The 20,615-nt window shown below is 45.4% G+C and overlaps 1 protein-coding gene across 1 annotated transcript in view; it reads left to right on the top strand.

Moving 5' to 3' along the window:
• Positions 1–15,800, top strand: part of LOC115118421 (slit homolog 1 protein-like) — a 330,419-nt gene extending 314,619 nt beyond the window's left edge. The window contains exons 28-36 of the mRNA XM_065002621.1: positions 116–350; positions 4,191–4,284; positions 4,385–4,522; positions 5,303–5,531; positions 5,724–5,854; positions 6,033–6,187; positions 9,618–9,906; positions 10,522–10,733; positions 11,677–15,800. Of these exons, the coding sequence (XP_064858693.1) occupies positions 116–350; positions 4,191–4,284; positions 4,385–4,522; positions 5,303–5,531; positions 5,724–5,854; positions 6,033–6,187; positions 9,618–9,906; positions 10,522–10,733; positions 11,677–11,915 (1,722 nt within the window). The 3' untranslated portion in view covers positions 11,916–15,800. The remainder of the gene's footprint in view (positions 1–115; positions 351–4,190; positions 4,285–4,384; positions 4,523–5,302; positions 5,532–5,723; positions 5,855–6,032; positions 6,188–9,617; positions 9,907–10,521; positions 10,734–11,676) is intronic.
• The last annotated feature ends 4,815 nt before the right edge of the window (positions 15,801–20,615 follow it).

Raw genomic sequence — 20,615 nt, 5'->3', positions numbered from 1 at the left:
CATTCATTTGAAATTCAGTCATGAGTTAATGAGTGTAATCAATTTGTTCAAGACACTGTAGCTCTCCAGGAACAGGGTCGATTGGTGACCACTGAACTTTTCTTTGTGTCTGCAGGGTAGAAACTGTGAGACTTCTCTGAACGCGTGTGTCAGTAACCCCTGTGTCAACGGGGGCACCTGCCAACTTGATGAGGAGGAGGCAGCATACAGCTGTGCCTGTCCCCTTGGCTTTGACGGCCCTACCTGCCTGACCAACATAGATGACTGTGAAGATAATGACTGTGGAAACGGAGCTGCCTGTATAGATGGAGTCAACCACTATACCTGCCTCTGTCCACTGTACTACACAGGTAACACACATTACACTATAGACCAGCCTTCTCTGGTCTCTCTATCGCTGCAGGTAACACACATTACACTATAGACCAGCCTTCTCTGGTCTCTCTATCGCTGCAGGTAACACACATTACACTATAGACCAGCCTTCTCTGGTCTCTCTATCGCTGCAGGTAACACACATTACACCTTCTCTGGTCTCTCTATAGACCAGCCTTCTCTGGTCTCTCTATCGCTGCAGGTAACACACATTACACTATAGACCAGCCTTCTCTGGTCTCTCTATCGCTGCAGGTAACACACATTACACTATAGACCAGCCTTCTCTGGTCTCTCTATCGCTGCAGGTAACACACATTACACTATAGACCAGCCGTCTCTGGTCTCTCAATCGCTGCAGGTAACACACATTACACTATAGACCAGCCTTCTCTGGTCTCTCTATCGCTGCAGGTAACACACATTACACTATAGACCAGCCTTCTCTGGTCTCTCTATCGCTGCAGGTAACACACATTACACTATAGACCAGCCTTCTCTGGTCTCTCTATCGCTGCAGGTAACACACATTACACTATAGACCAGCCTTCTCTGGTCTCTCTATCGCTGCAGGTAACACACATTACACTATAGACCAGCCTTCTCTGGTCTCTCTATCGCTGCAGGTAACACACATTACACTATAGACCAGCCGTCTCTGGTCTCTCAATCGCTGCAGGTAACACACATTACACTATAGACCAGCCTTCTCTGGTCTCTCTATCGCTGCAGGTAACACACATTACACTATAGACCAGCCTTCTCTGGTCTCTCTATCGCTGCAGGTAACACACATTACACTATAGACCAGCCTTCTCTGGTCTCTCTATCGCTGCAGGTAACACACATTACACTATAGACCAGCCTTCTCTGGTCTCTCTATCGCTGCAGGTAACACACATTACACTATAGACCAGCCTTCTCTGGTCTCTCTATCGCTGCAGGTAACACACATTACACTATAGACCAGCCTTCTCTCTATCGCTGCAGGTAACACACATTACTCTATAGACCAGCCTTCTCTGGTCTCTCTATCGCTGCAGGTAACACACATTACACTATAGACCAGCCTTCTCTCTATCACTGCAGGTAACACACATTACACTATAGACCAGCCTTCTCAGGTCTCTCTATCGCTGCAGGTAACACACATTACACTATAGACCAGCCTTCTCTGGTCTCTCTATCGCTGCAGGTAACACACATTACACTATAGACCAGCCTTCTCTCTATCGCTGCAGGTAACACACATTACACTATAGACCAGCCTTCTCTGGTCTCTCTATCGCTGCAGGTAACACACATTACACTATAGACCAGCCTTCTCTCTATCGCTGCAGGTAACACACATTACACTATAGACCAGCCTTCTCTGGTCTCTCTATCGCTGCAGGTAACACACATTACACTATAGACCAGCCTTCTCTGGTCTCTCTATCGCTGCAGGTAACACACATTACACTATAGACCAGCCGTCTCTGGTCTCTCAATCGCTGCAGGTAACACACATTACACTATAGACCAGCCTTCTCTGGTCTCTCTATCGCTGCAGGTAACACACATTACACTATAGACCAGCCTTCTCTGGTCTCTCTATCGCTGCAGGTAACACACATTACACTATAGACCAGCCTTCTCTGGTCTCTCTATCGCTGCAGGTAACACACATTACACTATAGACCAGCCTTCTCTGGTCTCTCTATCGCTGCAGGTAACACACATTACACTATAGACCAGCCTTCTCTGGTCTCTCTATCGCTGCAGGTAACACACATTACACTATAGACCAGCCGTCTCTGGTCTCTCAATCGCTGCAGGTAACACACATTACACTATAGACCAGCCTTCTCTGGTCTCTCTATCGCTGCAGGTAACACACATTACACTATAGACCAGCCTTCTCTCTATCGCTGCAGGTAACACACATTACACTATAGACCAGCCTTCTCTCTATCGCTGCAGGTAACACACATTACACTATAGACCAGCCTTCTCTCTATCGCTGCAGGTAACACACATTACACTATAGACCAGCCTTCTCTGGTCTCTCTATCGCTGCAGGTAACACACATTACACTATAGACCAGCCGTCTCTGGTCTCTCAATCGCTGCAGGTAACACACATTACACTATAGACCAGCCTTCTCTGGTCTCTCTATCGCTGCAGGTAACACACATTACACTATAGACCAGCCTTCTCTGGTCTCTCTATCGCTGCAGGTAACACACATTACACTATAGACCAGCCGTCTCTGGTCTCTCTATCGCTGCAGGTAACACACATTACACTATAGACCAGCCTTCTCTGGTCTCTCTATCGCTGCAGGTAACACACATTACACTATAGACCAGCCTTCTCTGGTCTCTCTATCGCTGCAGGTAACACACATTACACTATAGACCAGCCTTCTCTGGTCTCTCTATCGCTGCAGGTAACACACATTACACTATAGACCAGCCTTCTCTCTATCGCTGCAGGTAACACACATTACACTATAGACCAGCCTTCTCTGGTCTCTCTATCGCTGCAGGTAACACACATTACACTATAGACCAGCCTTCTCTCTATCGCTGCAGGTAACACACATTACACTATAGACCAGCCTTCTCTCTATCGCTGCAGGTAACACACATTACACTATAGACCAGCCTTCTCTCTATCGCTGCAGGTAACACACATTACACTATAGACCAGCCTTCTCTCTATCGCTGCAGGTAACACACATTACACTATAGACCAGCCTTCTCTCTATCGCTGCAGGTAACACACATTACACTATAGACCAGCCTTCTCTCTATCGCTGCAGGTAACACACATTACACTATAGACCAGCCTTCTCTGGTCTCTCTATCGCTGCAGGTAACACACATTACACTATAGACCAGCCGTCTCTGGTCTCTCTATCGCTGCAGGTAACACACATTACACTATAGACCAGCCTTCTCTGGTCTCTCTATCGCTGCAGGTAACACACATTACACTATAGACCAGCCTTCTCTCTATCGCTGCAGGTAACACACATTACACTGTAGACCAGCCTTCTCTGGTCTCTCTATCGCTGCAGGTAACACACATTACACTATAGACCAGCCTTCTCTGGTCTCTCTATCGCTGCAGGTAACACACATTACACTATAGACCAGCCGTCTCTGGTCTCTCTATCGCTGCAGGTAACACACATTACACTATAGACCAGCCTTCTTTGGTCTCTCTATCGCTGCAGGTAACACACATTACACTATAGACCAGCCTTCTCTGGTCTCTCTATCGCTGCAGGTAACACACATTACACTATAGACCAGCCTTCTCTGGTCTCTCTATCGCTGCAGGTAACACACATTACACTATAGACCAGCCTTCTCTGGTCTCTCTATCGCTGCAGGTAACACACATTACACTATAGACCAGCCTTCTCTGGTCTCTCTATCGCTGCAGGTAACACACATTACACTATAGACCAGCCTTCTCTCTATCGCTGCAGGTAACACACATTACACTATAGACCAGCCTTCTCTCTATCGCTGCAGGTAACACACATTACACTATAGACCAGCCTTCTCTCTATCGCTGTTGGGTTGACCTATTCGGTTGCAATTCTTCATCCATCAATGTAATCTCCCCCTCTCCCTCTCTCCCTCTCCCCCTCCCCTCTCCCCCTCTCCCCCTCTCCCCTCTCTCCCTCCCTCTCTCTCTCTCTCCCTCTCCCCTCTCCCCCTCTCTCCCCCTCTCCCCCTCTCCCCCTCTCCCCCTCTCTCCCTCTCCCCTCTCTCCCTCTCTCCCTCTCCCCTCTCCCCCTCTCTCCCTCCCTCTCCAGGGGAGATGTGTGAGGAGATGGAGGATGTGTGTGCTCCAGGGGTCAGTCCGTGTCAACACCAATCTACCTGTCTCATCACCTCTACTGGGCCCCAGTGAGTACACCATATCAACGTGTGGGAGACTTAAAGATTTGCGTTGTCACCCAGACCTAATGCCCTGGCTCAAGCTCACACACGTTTGTGTGTGTTGCAGGTGTGTGTGTTCTCCGGGCTACGTGGGTGATGACTGCAGTGTGGACTACGATGACTGTGAGGAGAATCGCTGTCTGAACAGAGCTCAGTGTGTCGACCAACTCAACGCATACTCCTGCTCCTGCCCTGATGGCTATAGGTGAGGCACAAACCTTAGAACTCACACATAAACCTTAGAACTCAGATACAAGCCTTAGAACTCACACACAAGCCTTAGACCTCACACACAAGCCTTAGAACTCACACACAAGCCTTAGAACTCACACACAAGCCTTAGACCTCACACACAAGCCTTAGACCTCACACACAAGCCTTAGACCTCACACACAAGCCTTAGACCTCACACACAAGCCTTAGACCTCACACACAAGCCTTAGAACTCACACACAAGCCTTAGAACTCACACACAAACCATAGAACTCACACACAAACCATAGACCTCACACACAAGCCTTAGACCTCACACACAAGCCTTAGACCTCACACACAAGCCTTAGAACTCACACACAAGCCTTAGAACTCACACACAAGCCTTAGAACTCACACACAAACCATAGAACTCACACACAAACCATAGAACTCACACACAAGCCTTAGAACTCACACACAAACCATAGAACTCACACACAAACCATAGAACTCACACACAACTTAGAACAATATCAAGCCATCTGTGCGAAGACTTCTTCTTCTTCCGAATCTATCATTTTGACTTACTCACCCTTCTCTCTCTCTCTCTCTCTCGTTCTCTCTCTCTCTCTCTCTCTCTCTCTCTCTCTCTCTCTCTCTCTCTCTCCTCTCCTCTCTCCTCTCCTCTCCTCTCCTCTCCTCTCCTCTCTTCTCTTCTCCTCTCCTCTCCTCTCTCGCTCTCTGTCTCGCTCTCTCTCTTCAAAACATCCCCTCCCTCATCCTGCCGTAGTGGTCAGTTGTGTGAGGTGCCCCCCTCCCCGCGGTCTCTGTGTGACCTGGCAGACTGCCAGAACGGTGCCCTGTGTGTGGAGCGGGCAGGCCGGGCACTGTGCCAGTGTCTCCCTGGGTTCGGAGGGCCTCGCTGTGAAAAGCTGGTCAGCGTTAACTTTGTAGACAGAGACTCCTACCTGCTGCTCTCTGACCTCAAGAACTGGCCCCAGGCTAACATCACACTGCAGGTATCTAACATCTCACTACAGGTACTGTAACACACACACACAAAAGCTTATACACTGCAGGTACTGAACGATCAATTCAACAGGCATGTGTTTGAGATCATGCATGTACAGTAACTTGGATATTTGGATTGTGACAGTGATGTCAAAGGGAAATGTGCATACCTTTTATTCTATTGTGATGTGTGTCCCCAGGTGTCGACAGCGGAGGAGAACGGTATCCTGCTGTATAATGGAGACAATGATCACATCGCTGTAGAGATGTATCAAGGTCACGTTAAGGTCAGCTACGACCCTGGCAGCCAGCCTGGACATGCTATCTACAGGTAAACACGCAAACACACACACACATGCACACATAATCACACAGACTGCACACACACACACACACATACACAGACAAACAAACAAACACATAAGCACAACAGCAACATTGTCTGTCTCTTTCTTCCACTCTCTCCTGGTTATTTCTTTCTCCATCCCTCCCTCTCTCTCTGTCTGCAGTACTGAGACAATCAACGATGGTCAGTTCCACACGGTGGAGCTGGTGACCTTTGACCAGATGGTGAACCTGTCCATCGACGGGGGTCTCCCCACCACCATGGACAGCCTGGGGGGGGTCCGTCCCCTTAACAGGGAGGCTCCGCTATACGTGGGGGGTAGGGGCCCTCTCCAGAACACACCCACTTCCTCCTCCTCTGCTGCAGGCACTACAACTACTACACTACTGTTAATGTCACCCCCCACTGCAACCCAACCCCACCCCCATCCCAAAACCCCAACTACCTCAAGCGAGCCATATCCTGACCCAATCCTGCAACCTACCCAACTCCAAACCTCAATTCACCCAGTCCATCCCCCATAAACACTGTTTGTTAGAGAACGTCCAGCACACACACATCACACACAGCGCACACACACATCACACACAGCGCACACACACATCACACACAGCGCACACACACATTTATGAACACACATAACAGAAAACACACTGATAAAGCTACATACTCCTGCCTACAATATAAACCCCATACACACGTATACAAACACTCAGCAACACTGGTGTCTAATATAGTGCACAACATTAAACCCTTGGCCCTATGAGCGTCACCTCTCAAGGCCCACAGTGTTCAGAATACATACAGTATTCCTACCATATAATACATACTGTATAGTCTTCTATTTCTGTGATTCCTACTATTTCCAGTTTTCATTCATCCCTATTAAACACATTGCTATAGATCTCTGTCCTACCAGACACAGTCTTCACTCTGGATATGTGATGTGGTATATTGGCATAGGTTATGATTTCCTTGTTTCTTAAAAAAAAAAAAAAAAGTTTTTATTTAACTCGGCAAGTCAGATAAGAACAGATTCTTAATTACAATAACGGCCTAGGAACAGTGGGTTAACTGCCTCATTCAGGGGCAGAAATACAGAGTTTTACCTTGCCAGCTCGGGGATTCGATCTAGCAACCTTTCGGTTACTGGCCCAATGCTCTAAACACTAGGCTACCTGCCACCCCAAACGTGTAAGTAATGCTCTGTAACCCGACTAGACATTCTTGATATTAAAGCATTGAGAGTTGAAATTGAACTGATCAGAAATGGCTGTGTGTCCAGAGTTTGTGATATTATGTTTTGGTGCTGTACTGTGGTGTACTGTGGTGTACTGTACTGTGGTGTACTGTACTGTGGTGAACTGTACTGTGGTGTACTGTACTGTGGTGTACTGTACTGTGGTGTACTGTACTGTGGTGAACTGTACTGTGGTGTACTGTACTGTATGGTGGTGTACTGTACTGTGGTGTACTGTACTGTGGTGTACTGTACTGTACTGTACTGTACTGTGGTGTACTGTACTGTACTGTACTGTACTGTGGTGTACTGTACTGTACTGTGGTGTACTGTACTGTGGTGTACTGTACTGTATGGTGAAATGACTTAAATGTAAATGTAATGTAAATGTACTGTACTGTGGTGTACTGTACTGTACTGTGGTGTACTGTACTGTGGTGTACTGTACTGTACTGTACTGTGGTGTACTGTACTGTGGTGTACTGTACTGTACTGTACTGTGGTGTACTGTACTGTGGTGTACTGTGGTGTACTGTATGGTGGTGTACTGTACTGTGGTGTACTGTGGTGTACTGTACTGTATGGTGGTGTACTGTACTGTGGTGTACTGTACTGTGGTGTACTGTACTGTACTGTACTGTGGTGTACTGTACTGTGGTGTACTGTGGTGTACTGTATGGTGGTGTACTGTATGGTGGTGTACTGTACTGTGGTGTACTGTACTGTGGTGTACTGTATGGTGGTGTACTGTACTGTGGTGTACTGTACTGTACTGTACTGTGGTGTACTGTACTGTGGTGTACTGTGGTGTACTGTGGTGTACTGTACTGTATGGTGGTGTACTGTACTGTGGTGTACTGTACTGTGGTGTACTGTACTGTGGTGTACTGTGGTGTACTGTACTGTGGTGTACTGTACTGTGGTGTACTGTACTGTACGGTGGTGTACTGTACTGTGGTGTACTGTACTGTGGTGTACTGTGGTGTACTGTACTGTACTGTGGTGTACTGTGGTGTACTGTACTGTATGGTGGTGTACTGTGGTGTACTGTGGTGTACTGTACTGTACTGTGGTGTACTGTGGTGTACTGTACTGTGGTGTACTGTACTGTGGTGTACTGTACTGTACTGTACTGTGGTGTACTGTACTGTGGTGTACTGTACTATGGTGTACTGTGGTGTACTGTACTGTATGGTGGTGTACTGTACTGTGGTGTACTGTGGTGTACTGTACTGTGGTGTACTGTACTGTACTGTACTGTGGTGTACTGTACTGTGGTGTACTGTACTGTGGTGTACTGTGGTGTACTGTACTGTATGGTGGTGTACTGTGGTGTACTGTACTGTACTGTGATGTACTGTACTGTGGTGTACTGTATGGTGGTGTACTGTGGTGTACTGTACTGTACTGTGGTGTACTGTACTGTGGTGTACTGTGGTGTACTGTGGTGTACTGTACTGTATGGTGGTGTACTGTACTGTGGTGTACTGTACTGTGGTGTACTGTGGTGTACTGTACTGTGGTGTACTGTACTGTACGGTGGTGTACTGTACTGTGGTGTACTGTACTGTGGTGTACTGTGGTGTACTGTACTGTACTGTGGTGTACTGTGGTGTACTGTACTGTGGTGTACTGTACTGTACTGTACTGTACTGTACTGTACTGTGGTGTACTGTACTGTGGTGTACTGTACTATGGTGTACTGTGGTGTACTGTACTGTATGGTGGTGTACTGTACTGTGGTGTACTGTGGTGTACTGTACTGTGGTGTACTGTACTGTACTGTACTGTGGTGTACTGTACTGTGGTGTACTGTGGTGTACTGTACTGTATGGTGGTGTACTGTACTGTGGTGTACTGTACTGTACTGTGGTGTACTGTACTGTACTGTGGTGTACTGTGGTGTACTGTACTGTACTGTGATGTACTGTACTGTGGTGTACTGTACTGTGGTGTACTGTACTGTACTGTGGTGTAATGCACTGTTATGTATATTTGTGACTGTTGGCCACTGTATGAAAGAGTATGCTACACATCACCCAATACCCCGTCTCCTTTTCACTGTCCTCTGTTTCAAAGATGCTGTTTCGGGTCAAATCAACTGTTGAATTAAAAACATAGTCAAATGTTATTTATTTAATTGAATTCTTTGATCAAACTTTCATTCAAAATATTGGGAAATGGACCTGGTTCTATACTTTCCCTCCCTACTGGCTCAGTAGCATATTTATTCATTCTGAACCAACATGTCCTATAAATCAGATGTTGATGATAGTGAGTTTTGGAGGATTCGGCTCTTAGTTGTCCTAACTTCTCATAAAGAAGTAGTATTTTGTCTCACACTTCCATCAGATGGCTGCAATATATTCACTTGCACATGGCTCTTCCTGTTCCTTCATTACCTCCATATCAGTCCTGTGTTAGCTGTTTCTCTGCTCCCCGCTCCCATACAACTCTAACCAACATCTCCCTTCTTCCTCCTCTATCTCCTTCTCCTCCGTCTCTCAGGTATGCCCGTGGACGTCCACTCGGCAGCCTTCCGGCTCTGGCAGATCCAGAATGGCTCCAGTTTCCACGGCTGCATCCAGAACCTGTATATCAACAACGAGCTGCAGGACTTCACTAAGACCCAGATGAAGCCGGGCGTGGTGCCAGGCTGTGAGCCCTGTAGGAAGATCTACTGCCTGCATGGTATCTGCCAGCCGGACGGGCCACAGGGACCAGTCTGCCACTGCCAGCCAGGCTGGAGCGGACCACACTGTGACCAGCCTGCTGACAACCCATGCCAGGGCAGCAAGTAGGAACAGACCACTGGGGTTATGATGATAATGCATTACATTTCACTTGGTTTTCACCAAGTCTCAAACTGAAATTCATATGAACAGTTTGAGACAAATCATTACATACAGTACCAGTCAAAAGTTTGGACACATCTACTCATTCAAGGGTTTTTCTTTATTTTTACTATTTTCTACATTATAGAAAAATAGTGAAGACATCAAAACTATGAAATAACACATATGGAATCATGTAGTAACCAAAAAAAGAGTTAAACAAATCAAAATATATTTTGGTAGCCATCCTTTGCCTTGATGACAGCTTTGCACACTCTTGGCATTCTCTGTGAGCCAGGCCTAATCGCCCAACATCAGTGCCCGACCTCACTAATGCTCTTGTGGCTGAATGGAAGCAAGTCCCAGCAACAATGTTCCAACATCTAGTGGAAAGTCTTCCCAGAAGAGTAGTGGAGGCTGTTATAACAGCAAAGGGTGGACCAACTCCATATTAATGCCCATGATTTTGTTAGACTAGCAGGTGTCCACATAATTTTGGTCGACTAGCAGATGTCCACATAATTTTGGTCATGGAGTGAATATTGATTGATTGATTAATTTATATTCCCTCTACCTAGGTGTGTGCATGGGAAGTGTATTCCCCTGGACCTGCAGTCCTACCGCTGTGAGTGTGTGGAGGGTTACCGTGGTGCCCTGTGTAACCAGCAGGGGGAGCTGTTTAACCCCTGCCGCAGCCACAACTGTAAACATGGACCCTGTCAGACGTCTGATTCAGGAGACGCCTACTGTCACTGTGAGGCTGGATACAGCGGAGAGCTCTGTGACGCAGGTAGGAGACACACACACACAACACACACACACATCCACTTATTACTACTGTGGATACAGCGGAGAGCTCTGTGACGCAGGTAGGAGACACACACACACACACACACACACACACACACACACACACACACACACACATCCACTTATTACTACTGTGGATACAGCGGAGAGCTCTGTGACGCAGGTAGGAGACACACACACACACACACACACATCCACTTATTACTACTGTGGATACAGCGGAGAGCTCTGTGACGCAGGTAGGAGACACACACACACACACACACACACACACACATCCACTTATTACTACTGTGGATACAGCGGAGAGCTCTGTGACGCAGGTAGGAAACACACAGACACTTATTACTACTGTGGATACATCGGAGAGCTCTGTGACGCAGGTAGGAGACACACACACACACATTCCACAGTAGTATTAAGTGTAACACAGAGAACTCTGTGATGCAGATGGGAGAGAGAGTGAGAGTTTATCTCTCTCATTGTGGACTGTCTGTCATCCTAGTTTACTTAACTTGTCTCTGCTGTCTTTGATAAAAACAAACCAAGAGCTAATCCAGCTCAAACCAACTAAAGGTTCCCAAGAAGGCTGAGTGATTTTGTGTCAGAAACATTTAAAATGTTGTGCTAATTAAACTTTCTTGAAATGTATCTTAACGTGGGCTCCTCCTACAGAGTCAGCGTATCTATATTTCCTCCCCTACAGAGTCAGTGTCTCTATCTTTCCTCCCCTACAGAGTCAGTGTCTCTATCTTTCCTCCCCTACAGAGTCAGTGTCTATATCTTTCCTCCCCTACAGAGTCAGTGTCTCTATCTTTCCTCCCCTACAGAGTCAGTGTCTCTATCTTTCCTCCCCTACAGAGTCAGTGTCTCTATCTTTCCTCCCCTACAGAGTCAGTGTCTCTATCTTTCCTCCCCTACAGAGTCAGAGTGTCGAGGGGAGCCTGTGAGGGACTTCTACCAGGTGCAGCGTGGATACACCATCTGCCAGACCACACGCATGGTCTCCTGGGTAGAGTGCTCCGGCGCCTGCGACACGGGTGCCTGCTGCGCCAGCCAGCGAATGAAACGTCGGAAATACACCTTTGAGTGCAGCGACGGAAGATCATTCAGCGAGGAAGTGGAGAAGACCATCAAGTGTGGCTGCGTGGGCTGTATGTAGCACGCTTCACACAAACCTGCTATTGCCACCGCCGCCGAACGCACCACAGAAAGAGAGAGAAGAAGAAGAAATAAGAGAAATAGTATAAAGAAATGTATATAAAAACCGCTATGTATTATGGACAACAATCTTTATAAAATAGGACATTACCTCCTCTTTCTTTGGGTGTGTGACGTACAGAAACACAGAGGAAACACAACAACCAAACCATTGTATCTGCAACATTGTTTCGAAAGGGTTCTAAAGATGTGAAAGGTGTTGCATTCAGAGCAAGGACTCAACCAACCCCTCATAAACACATGGTCTCAACCTCTGGCCTCTTGGACATCATCCATTAGGTCCCAGATAGCCTCAGCACCATCTCTCATCTTTTCTTCCTGATGGCAGTGTGTGTAATGTAGCGTCTGGCCTGGTCAGGGTGGCAGGAGGGAAGAGGTACAGAGATATTGAAAGAAAGAGAGGAGACTGGGGTTGGGCTGGAGTTGAGTTTGGTGAGGCAAGGGCTGGAGTTGGGCTGGAGCTGAGCAGAAGCTGGGCTGGAGTTGGGCTGGTGCTGAGCAGAAGCTGGGCTGGAGTTGGGCTGGAGTTGGGCTGGAGCTGAGCAGAAGCTGGGCTGGAGTTGGGCTGGAGCTGAGCAGAAGCTGGGCTGGAGTTGGGCTGGAGCTGAGCAGAAGCTGGGCTTGAGTTGGGCTGGAGCTGAGCAGAAGCTGGGTAGGGCTGGTATAAGCTTGCCTGGGCTGAGTTGAGCCAAATAAAGTCAGGCTTAGCTGGGCTGGGCCGGATTGCAGTTGAGCTGTGCTGGGCTGAGCAGAGCTAGGGCTAGGTCGGGCTATAGCTGGTCTAGTCCGAAGCTTATTTGACTCCTGGAGTCTTTAGAACAAGATATGTCCATTATTTTCCTTATTTATAACACTACTGCACTGAAAATCAGTGCCCTTCACAGTGCACATACATACACATACACCCACCCACACAGTAGAGAAAGGCCTTGTGTGAGCAGAAAGAAACACACACAAACACACATTTTCTGTCTGAGCAGAAAGGTCATTTCATTAGAAGCAATACACATTGTGATGCAGGTTGACTCTCCATTTCCCTACTGTAGGCTATAAGCTATAACCCCATCTGGAGCAGGCATTGCCCGTTGGAGACCCATCTCCCAGCATGCATTGCCTCCGGATGATTTGCATAAGCCCTCCCCCCTTTGAGCAGGATGATTAGGCCCCTCAATGCCTTCAGTATTAAACGTGTGCAAACTGTTGCATGCAAGAAGTTTGCAAATGATTATGTAGAGGTTTTTCTTATCATGATGTATATTATTACAGAAAAAAAGTGCAGAGTATAATTTTTTGTTGGTTTTGTTATGTCTAATTTCAATGATTTGTTTTGCATTATATGTTGTTTTCTGATGTAACCTAACTCCCTTTGCCCTCTCTTTATACAAAAATGCCTAACAGATTCTAATATATATATATATGTATTTCATTTTGGTATAGTATTTTTATATGTTAAAGAGTAAATCTGTGTTTTCTGGAAGCTTCCAATGGAACGGGCAGGACGGCATTTGATTGGTTCCATAGCTGTTTTCATTTGTTTATTTCAATTGCTCAAACAAGCTCGTTTGTAATTGTCCAAAACAAGGTAGCGAATGGTTGGCCTTGTTTTATAGGAGGCAGTATTTATGTAAAAACACGTTTAATATTGTATGTGTTGTCTTCCATGTGAATATGACATGTCATTCATTTAAAAGTCTGTCTGCTGTTTTGTTTGATTTATTTTCTCTTAAGACTTTTTCCTGTAGAGTATAAAAGGCATAATAATTGTTTTAGATTTTCAAAAATTATTGGAAAAAAAGGAATACAAAGTTACAATAAAAACTAGTGTAACAAAAAGAAAAGCTGGAAGGTATTTGTGACAGAGCTTGAACCCTCTGGCTCAGACAGATTCCTCATGGTCTGTTGGGCCCGAGTGGGTGGAGTTAAAATGCAAATGAGAGAGATGCCCCTCCTGCTCTGAAATACATTTGTCCTGTATTTGCCATACCCTGAAATATAGTGAAAGGGTTTTGATCATCGTGTTGATTTTGTTGAAGTGTTCGGTTGAATTTCTGTCATTTTAAATTAGGGACATTTTCCGTCGTAGATAGAAGTAATTATAAGATTCAAGTGAAACAGTCACAGTTGACTGAAACTTATCTGCTGTAGGAAACTTACTTATTGTGGATGTGCACAAAGATGGAGTCTACATTTTACCTGCATTAAGCACTATTGATGCTGCCATCTTACCATTGTACTGTGGTGGGGCCATGGGTTGAATGACAGCAAACTGTAGACCTACCATCTTTCTGTACATCTGCCATCTTACCATTGTACTGTGGCGGGGCCATGGGTTGAATGACAGCAAACTGTAGACCTACCATCTTTCTGTACATCTGCCATCTTACCATTGTACTGTGGTGGGGGCATGGGTTGAATGACAGCAAACTGTAGACCTACCATCTTTCTGTACATCTGCCATCTTACCATTGTACTGTGGTGGGGGCATGGGTTGAATGACAGCAAACTGTAGACCTACCATCGTTCTGTACATCTGCCATCTTACCATTGTACTGTGGTGGGGGCATGGGTTGAATGACAGCAAACTGTAGACCTGCCATCTTTCTGTACATCTGCCATCTTACCATTGTACTGTGGTGGGGGCATGGGTTGAATGACAGCAAACTGTAGACCTACCATCTTTCTGTACATCTGCCATCTTACCATTGTACTGTGGTGGGGGCATGGGTTGAATGACAGCAAACTGTAGACCTGCCATCTTTCTGTACATCTACAATTGGATCCACCTATGAGTGTTTTGTCCATTTTTACATGTACAGTTAAATCTCTCTACTATGACAGGCTATAGAACAAGCTACAGAGATGAAAGAAGGTGCCAGTCGTAGTGTAGAACAGTCCAACCTGAATGTTTATAGATAAATATGAACTGAGCTCACTCCTAAAGGGGTTCAGCCATTATCCTGTTTAGTTCCCATTATAAAAGGTACATCACATCCTCTGTGTTTTACAAGTGGGAGACCTACAGGACTGTGGAGTAGGATAGAGACCTACAGGACTGTGGAGTAGGATAGAGACCTACAGGACTGTGGAGTAGGATAGAGACCTACAGGACTGTGGAGTAGGATAGAGACCTACAGGACTGTGGAGTAGTGTAGGCTTAATAGAAATAATTGAAAATCATTCAACTAAGTTAGAATTTCTCTCAGCCTAATCGAGGTGTAGATTATATATCACATTCCAATGTTCGAACTTGTAAACAAGGCTGCATGGGATTTCTCTTAATGCGACTCCGTGCAGCCAATAGAGCCCTACAGTGGAGGTGTCATAATACCTATAAAACCTAGCCGTCAAACAGGGAAATGGTTCCAATCGTTTTTCGCATAGGGAATTTTCAAAGCACTTAAAATAAGGTCTGTATTTCGTGTAGGCATACAGTATCATGGAGTGACGTTTTGACAACCATGTTCATCTCTCTAGGACAAGGTTCCTTTTATCAATATATTAGTCTCTATTTACTCTCAAGATCAAAATGCTAATTAGCATCAAAGTAGACATCATGCAAGACTACAAATCCCTGCAAGCTCCTGCACGTAATCTCTGTTTGACACCTTTACTAACAGGCATTGAGTCAATTTAAAACTTGCACAAGACAGTTCACAGAATTCTAATTTTAAAGAAATGTAGCCCATTCATTAATTACTCAATTTAGCTAACAATAGACAGTAAATCCACAGATCCTTACCTTTGCCTCGACTTGGCAGGCTCATCCAGATCATGGCATTTGTAGTTCCTTATGATAGCCACATTAGCATTTCATTTTTTTTTTGGGGGGGGGTAAATACAGCTGAATATATTGATAAAAGTCACCATGTCCTACAGAGATGTACAGGGGAAGTTTACACAAAACACAGCCCTTATTTGAAGTGTTTCTAAACTCCCCTATGGGAAAAATGAATGGTGGGAAAACGATTGGAGCCACTTCCTTGTTTGAACCGCTAGGATTTATGGGTATTAATACTCATACTGTGGTACTCTATGACAATGTCCACTTTAGGTAACACGCCAGGAGCTGCTTGTGGATTTGACAGCTCTAATGCAATTCCACCTCCGACACCACCAAAACAACCGTTCTTCAATGTCAGCTAAAGCAGATCTGATTGAATAGAGCCCTTAGTCTTGTTTACCCCTGAGGTTTTCCTAACGTGTCCACATTGTATGATATTGATGAAGCGTCATCTCATCCTTTAGCTTAACGTTTAGCTCTATTCCTCCTAGGTTTCAACATCAGTTCATCACACTTCTCAGAAAAAGGACTTTCACAAATATGGATATGGATCGTTGAAATTCAGCCCGATCCTTTTGGTCTAGTGTGAAACCCTTAAAGACTCAACCACCATACATGGACAGAGAACTGTTCTCAGTATCATTTCATTGTGAAAGACACACTATTTTTGTTGTTGCACAAGTTCAATACAACAATCACAAAAACTACACTGCTCAAAAAAATAAAGGGAACACTAAAATAACACATCCTAGATCTGAATGAATGAAATATTCTTATTAAATACTTTTTTCTTTACATAGTTGAATGTGCTGACAACAAAATCACACAAAAATGATCAATGGAAATCAAATTTATCAACCCATGGAGGTCTGGATTTGGAGTCACACTCAAAATTAAAGTGGAAAACCACACTACAGGCTGATCCAACTTTGATGTAATGTCCTTAAAACAAGTCAAGATGAGGCTCAGGAGTGTGTGTGGCCTCCACGTGCCTGTATGACCTCCCTACAATGCCTAGGCATGGTCCTGATGAGGTGGCAGATGGTCTCCTGAGGGATCTCCTCCCAGACCTGGACTAAAGCATCCGCCAACTCCTGGACAGTCTGTGGTGCAACGTGGCGTTGGTGGATGGAGCGAGACATGATGTCCCAGATGTGCTCAATTGGAATCAGGTCTGGGGAACAGGCGGGCCAGTCCATAGCATCAATTCCTTCCTCTTGCAGGAACTGCTGACAAACTCCAGCCACATGAGGTCTAGCATTGTCTTGCATTAGGAGGAACCCAGGGCCAACCGCACCAGCATATGGTCTCACAAGGAGTCTGAGGATCTCATCTCGGTACCTAATGGCAGTCAGGCTACCTCTGGCGAGCACATGGAGCGCTGTGCGGCCCCCTAAAGAAATGCCACCCCACACCATGACTGACCCACCTCCCAAACCGGTCATGCTGGAGGATGTTGCAGGCAGCAGAATGTTCTCCACAGAGTCTCCAGACTATCATGTCTGTCACATGTGCTCAGTGTGAACCTGCTTTCATCTGTGAAGAGCACAGGGCACCAGTGGCGAATTTTCCAATCTTGGTGTTCTCTGGCAAATGCCAAACGTCCTGCACGGTGTTGGGCTGTAAGCACAACGCCCACCTGTGGACGTCGGGCCCTCATACCACCCTCATGGAGGCTGTTTCTGACCATTTGAGCAGACACATGCACATTTGTGGCCTGCTGGAGGTCATTTTGCAGGGCTCTGGCAGTGCGCCTCCTGCTCCTCCTTGCACAAAGGCAGAGGTAGCGGTCCTGCTGCTGGGTTGTTGCCCTCCTACGGCCTCCTCCACGTCTCCTGATGTACTGGCCTGTCTCCTGGTAGCGGCTCCATGCTCTGGACACTACGCTGACAGACACAGCAAACCTTCTTGCCACAGCTCGCATTGATGTGCCATCCTGGATGAGCTGCACTACCTGAGCAACTTGTGTGGGTTGTAGACTCCGTCTCATGCTACCACTAGAGTGAAAGCACCGCCAGCATTCAAAAGTGACCAAAACATCAGCCAGGAAGCATAGGAACTGAGAAGTGGTCTGTGGTCACCACCTGCAGAACCACTCGTTTATTGGGGGTGTCTTGCTAATTGCCTATAATTTCCACCTGTTGTCTATTCCATTTGCACAACAGCATGTGCAATTTATTGTCAATCAGTGTTGCTTCCTAAGTGGACAGTTTGATTTCACAGAAGTGTGATTGACTTGGCGTTACATTGTGTTGTTTAAGTGTTCCCTTTATTTTTTTGAGCAGTGTATTTCCTACAGATGTGGTACTTTAGTTGTGTTCCATCGCAGGTGTGATGGCGGGATTTAACTGGAAGTCCCAGTGATGCTGAATGTATGTAGTATCTATCTTATCTATTGCCACTGACAAAATGTTTACTCCTCCACTTTTCATTCATTAAACTTTAATGTGTGTACTTTTAACATGGACTCTAAAGTGTCCCTTCATTGGTTTGAATGGATCTTGTGGGTGTGATAAGGTTGAGGGGAGGGGGGTCGACAGAGTTCAAAATCAGTTTGAGTGACCTGAGCTGGAATATGTTTAAAATTTGTATTTTAAAGCATGTACAGTGCCTTTCAGGAAGTATTCAGATCCCTTGACATCAACTTGATTTGAGTCCTTGTGGTCAATTCAATTGATTGGATATGATTTGGAAAGGCACACACCGGTCTATATGAAGGTCCCATAGTTGGCAGAGCAAAAATCAAGCCATGAGGTCGAAAGAATTGTCCATAGAGCTCTGAGACAGGATTGTTTCGAAGCACCGATTTAGGGAAGGGTATAAAACATTTTCTCCAGCACTGAAGGTCTCCAAGAACACAGTGGCCTCCATCATTCTTAAATTGAAGAAGTTTGGAACCACCAAGACTATTTCTAGAGCTGGCCTCCAGGCCAAAATGAGTAATCAGGGACTCTCAGACCATGAGAAACCAGATTCTCTGATCTGATGAAACCAAGATTTAACTCCTTGGCCTGAATGCCAAGCATCACGTCTGGAGGAAACCTGGCACCATCCCTACGGTGAAGCACGGTGGTGGCAGCATCATGCTGTGGGGAGTTTTTCAGCGGCAGGGACTGGGAGGCTAGTCGGGATCAAATCAAAGATGAACGGAGCAAAGTACAGAGATCCTTGATGAAAACCTGCTCCAGAGCGTTCAGGACCTCAGACTGGGTTGAAGGTTCACCTTCCAACAGGACAATGACCCTAAGCACACAGCCAAGACAATGCAGTCTCTGAATGTCCTTGAGTGGCCCAGCCAGAGCCTGGACTTGAACCCATCTCTGGAGAGACCTGAACTGGACATGAACCCCATCCAACCTGACAGAGCTTGAGAGGATCTGCAGAGGAGAATGGGGGAACTCCCCAAATACAGGTGTGCCAAGCTTGTAGCGTCATAACCAAAAAGACTTGAGACTGTAATCGCTGCCAAAGGTGCTTCAACAAAGTACTAAGTAAAGGGTCTGAATACTTAAGTAAATATGATATTTTGCCCCAATTTTTTTTTTAATAAATTAGCAAAATGTTCTAAAAGACCTGTTTTTGCTTTGTCATTATGGGGTATTGTGTGTAGATTGAGGAGGTATCCAGTTTCAATTCAGGCTGTAACAAAATGTTGAAGGGGTCTGAATACTTTCCGAATGTTTTTAGAAACCTTTGCAAATGTACAGTATCTCATTTACATAAGTATTCACGCCCCTGAGTCAATACATGTTAGAATCACTTTTGGCAGCGATTACAGCTGCGAGTCTTTCTAGGTAAGTCTAAGAGCTTTGCAAAGCTGGATTGGACAATATTTGCACATAATTATTTAAATTATTCAAGCTCTGTGAAGTTTCAAGTACAGTTTTAACTCAAAACTGTTAACCAGGCCATTTAGGAAGATTAAATGTTGTCTTGGTAATCAACCAGTGTAGATTTGGTCATACGTTTTAGGTTATTGTCCTGCTGAACGGTGAATGTCTCCCAGTGTCTGTTGGAAATCAGACAACCAGCTTCTCCTCCGGGATTTTGCTTCTCTATTCTGTTTATTTTTATACAAAAAAACTCCCTAGTCCTTGCCGATGACAAGAATACCCATAACATGATGCAGCCACCACCATGCTTGAAAATATGAAGAGCGGTACTCAGTGATGTGGACATGAAGTTAATTTCTCTCCCACATATTGCAGTTTTACTTTAGTGTCTTATTGCAATCAGGATGCATGATTCTGAATGTTTTTATTCTGTACATGCGTCCTTTTCACTCTGTCATTTAGGTTTGGTATTGTTGATCCATCATTAATACACCGTCCAAATTGTAATTGATAACTTCACCATCAAATAGATATTCAACGTCTGCATAAATAAAATACCCGTCTACTAATAGGTGCCCTTTGTGAGGCATTGAAAAACCTCCCTGGTCTTTGTGGTTGAAATTCAAATTCAGTGCTCGACTGAGGGACCTAAGCAGATAATGTATGTGTGGGGTACAGAGATAAGGTAGTCCTTAAAAAAAATCAGATTGAACACTATTGCACACAGTTTTGTACTCCTGAACTTATTTAGGCTTGCCATAACAAAGGGGTTGAATACTTATTGACTTGAGACATAAGATTTTCATTTCTAATTAATACAAATGAATAACTCTAAAAACAATTCCACTGACATTATAGGATATTTCCCTAAACCATTTCCCTAAAGCCAACACCTCATTTGGTCGCCTTTCGTTCCAGTTCTCTGCTGCCTGTGACTGGAACGAATTGCAAAAATCGCTGAAGTTGGAGAGTTTTATCTCCCTCACCAACTTCAAACATCAGCTATCTGAGCAGCTAACCGATCGCT

This window comes from Oncorhynchus nerka, linkage group LG16 (assembly GCF_034236695.1).
Source record: "Oncorhynchus nerka isolate Pitt River linkage group LG16, Oner_Uvic_2.0, whole genome shotgun sequence".
Lineage (NCBI taxonomy): Eukaryota > Metazoa > Chordata > Actinopteri > Salmoniformes > Salmonidae > Oncorhynchus > Oncorhynchus nerka.
The sequence above is the reverse complement of the archived record's forward strand: the minus strand, read 5'-3'. Positions and strand labels throughout refer to the sequence as shown.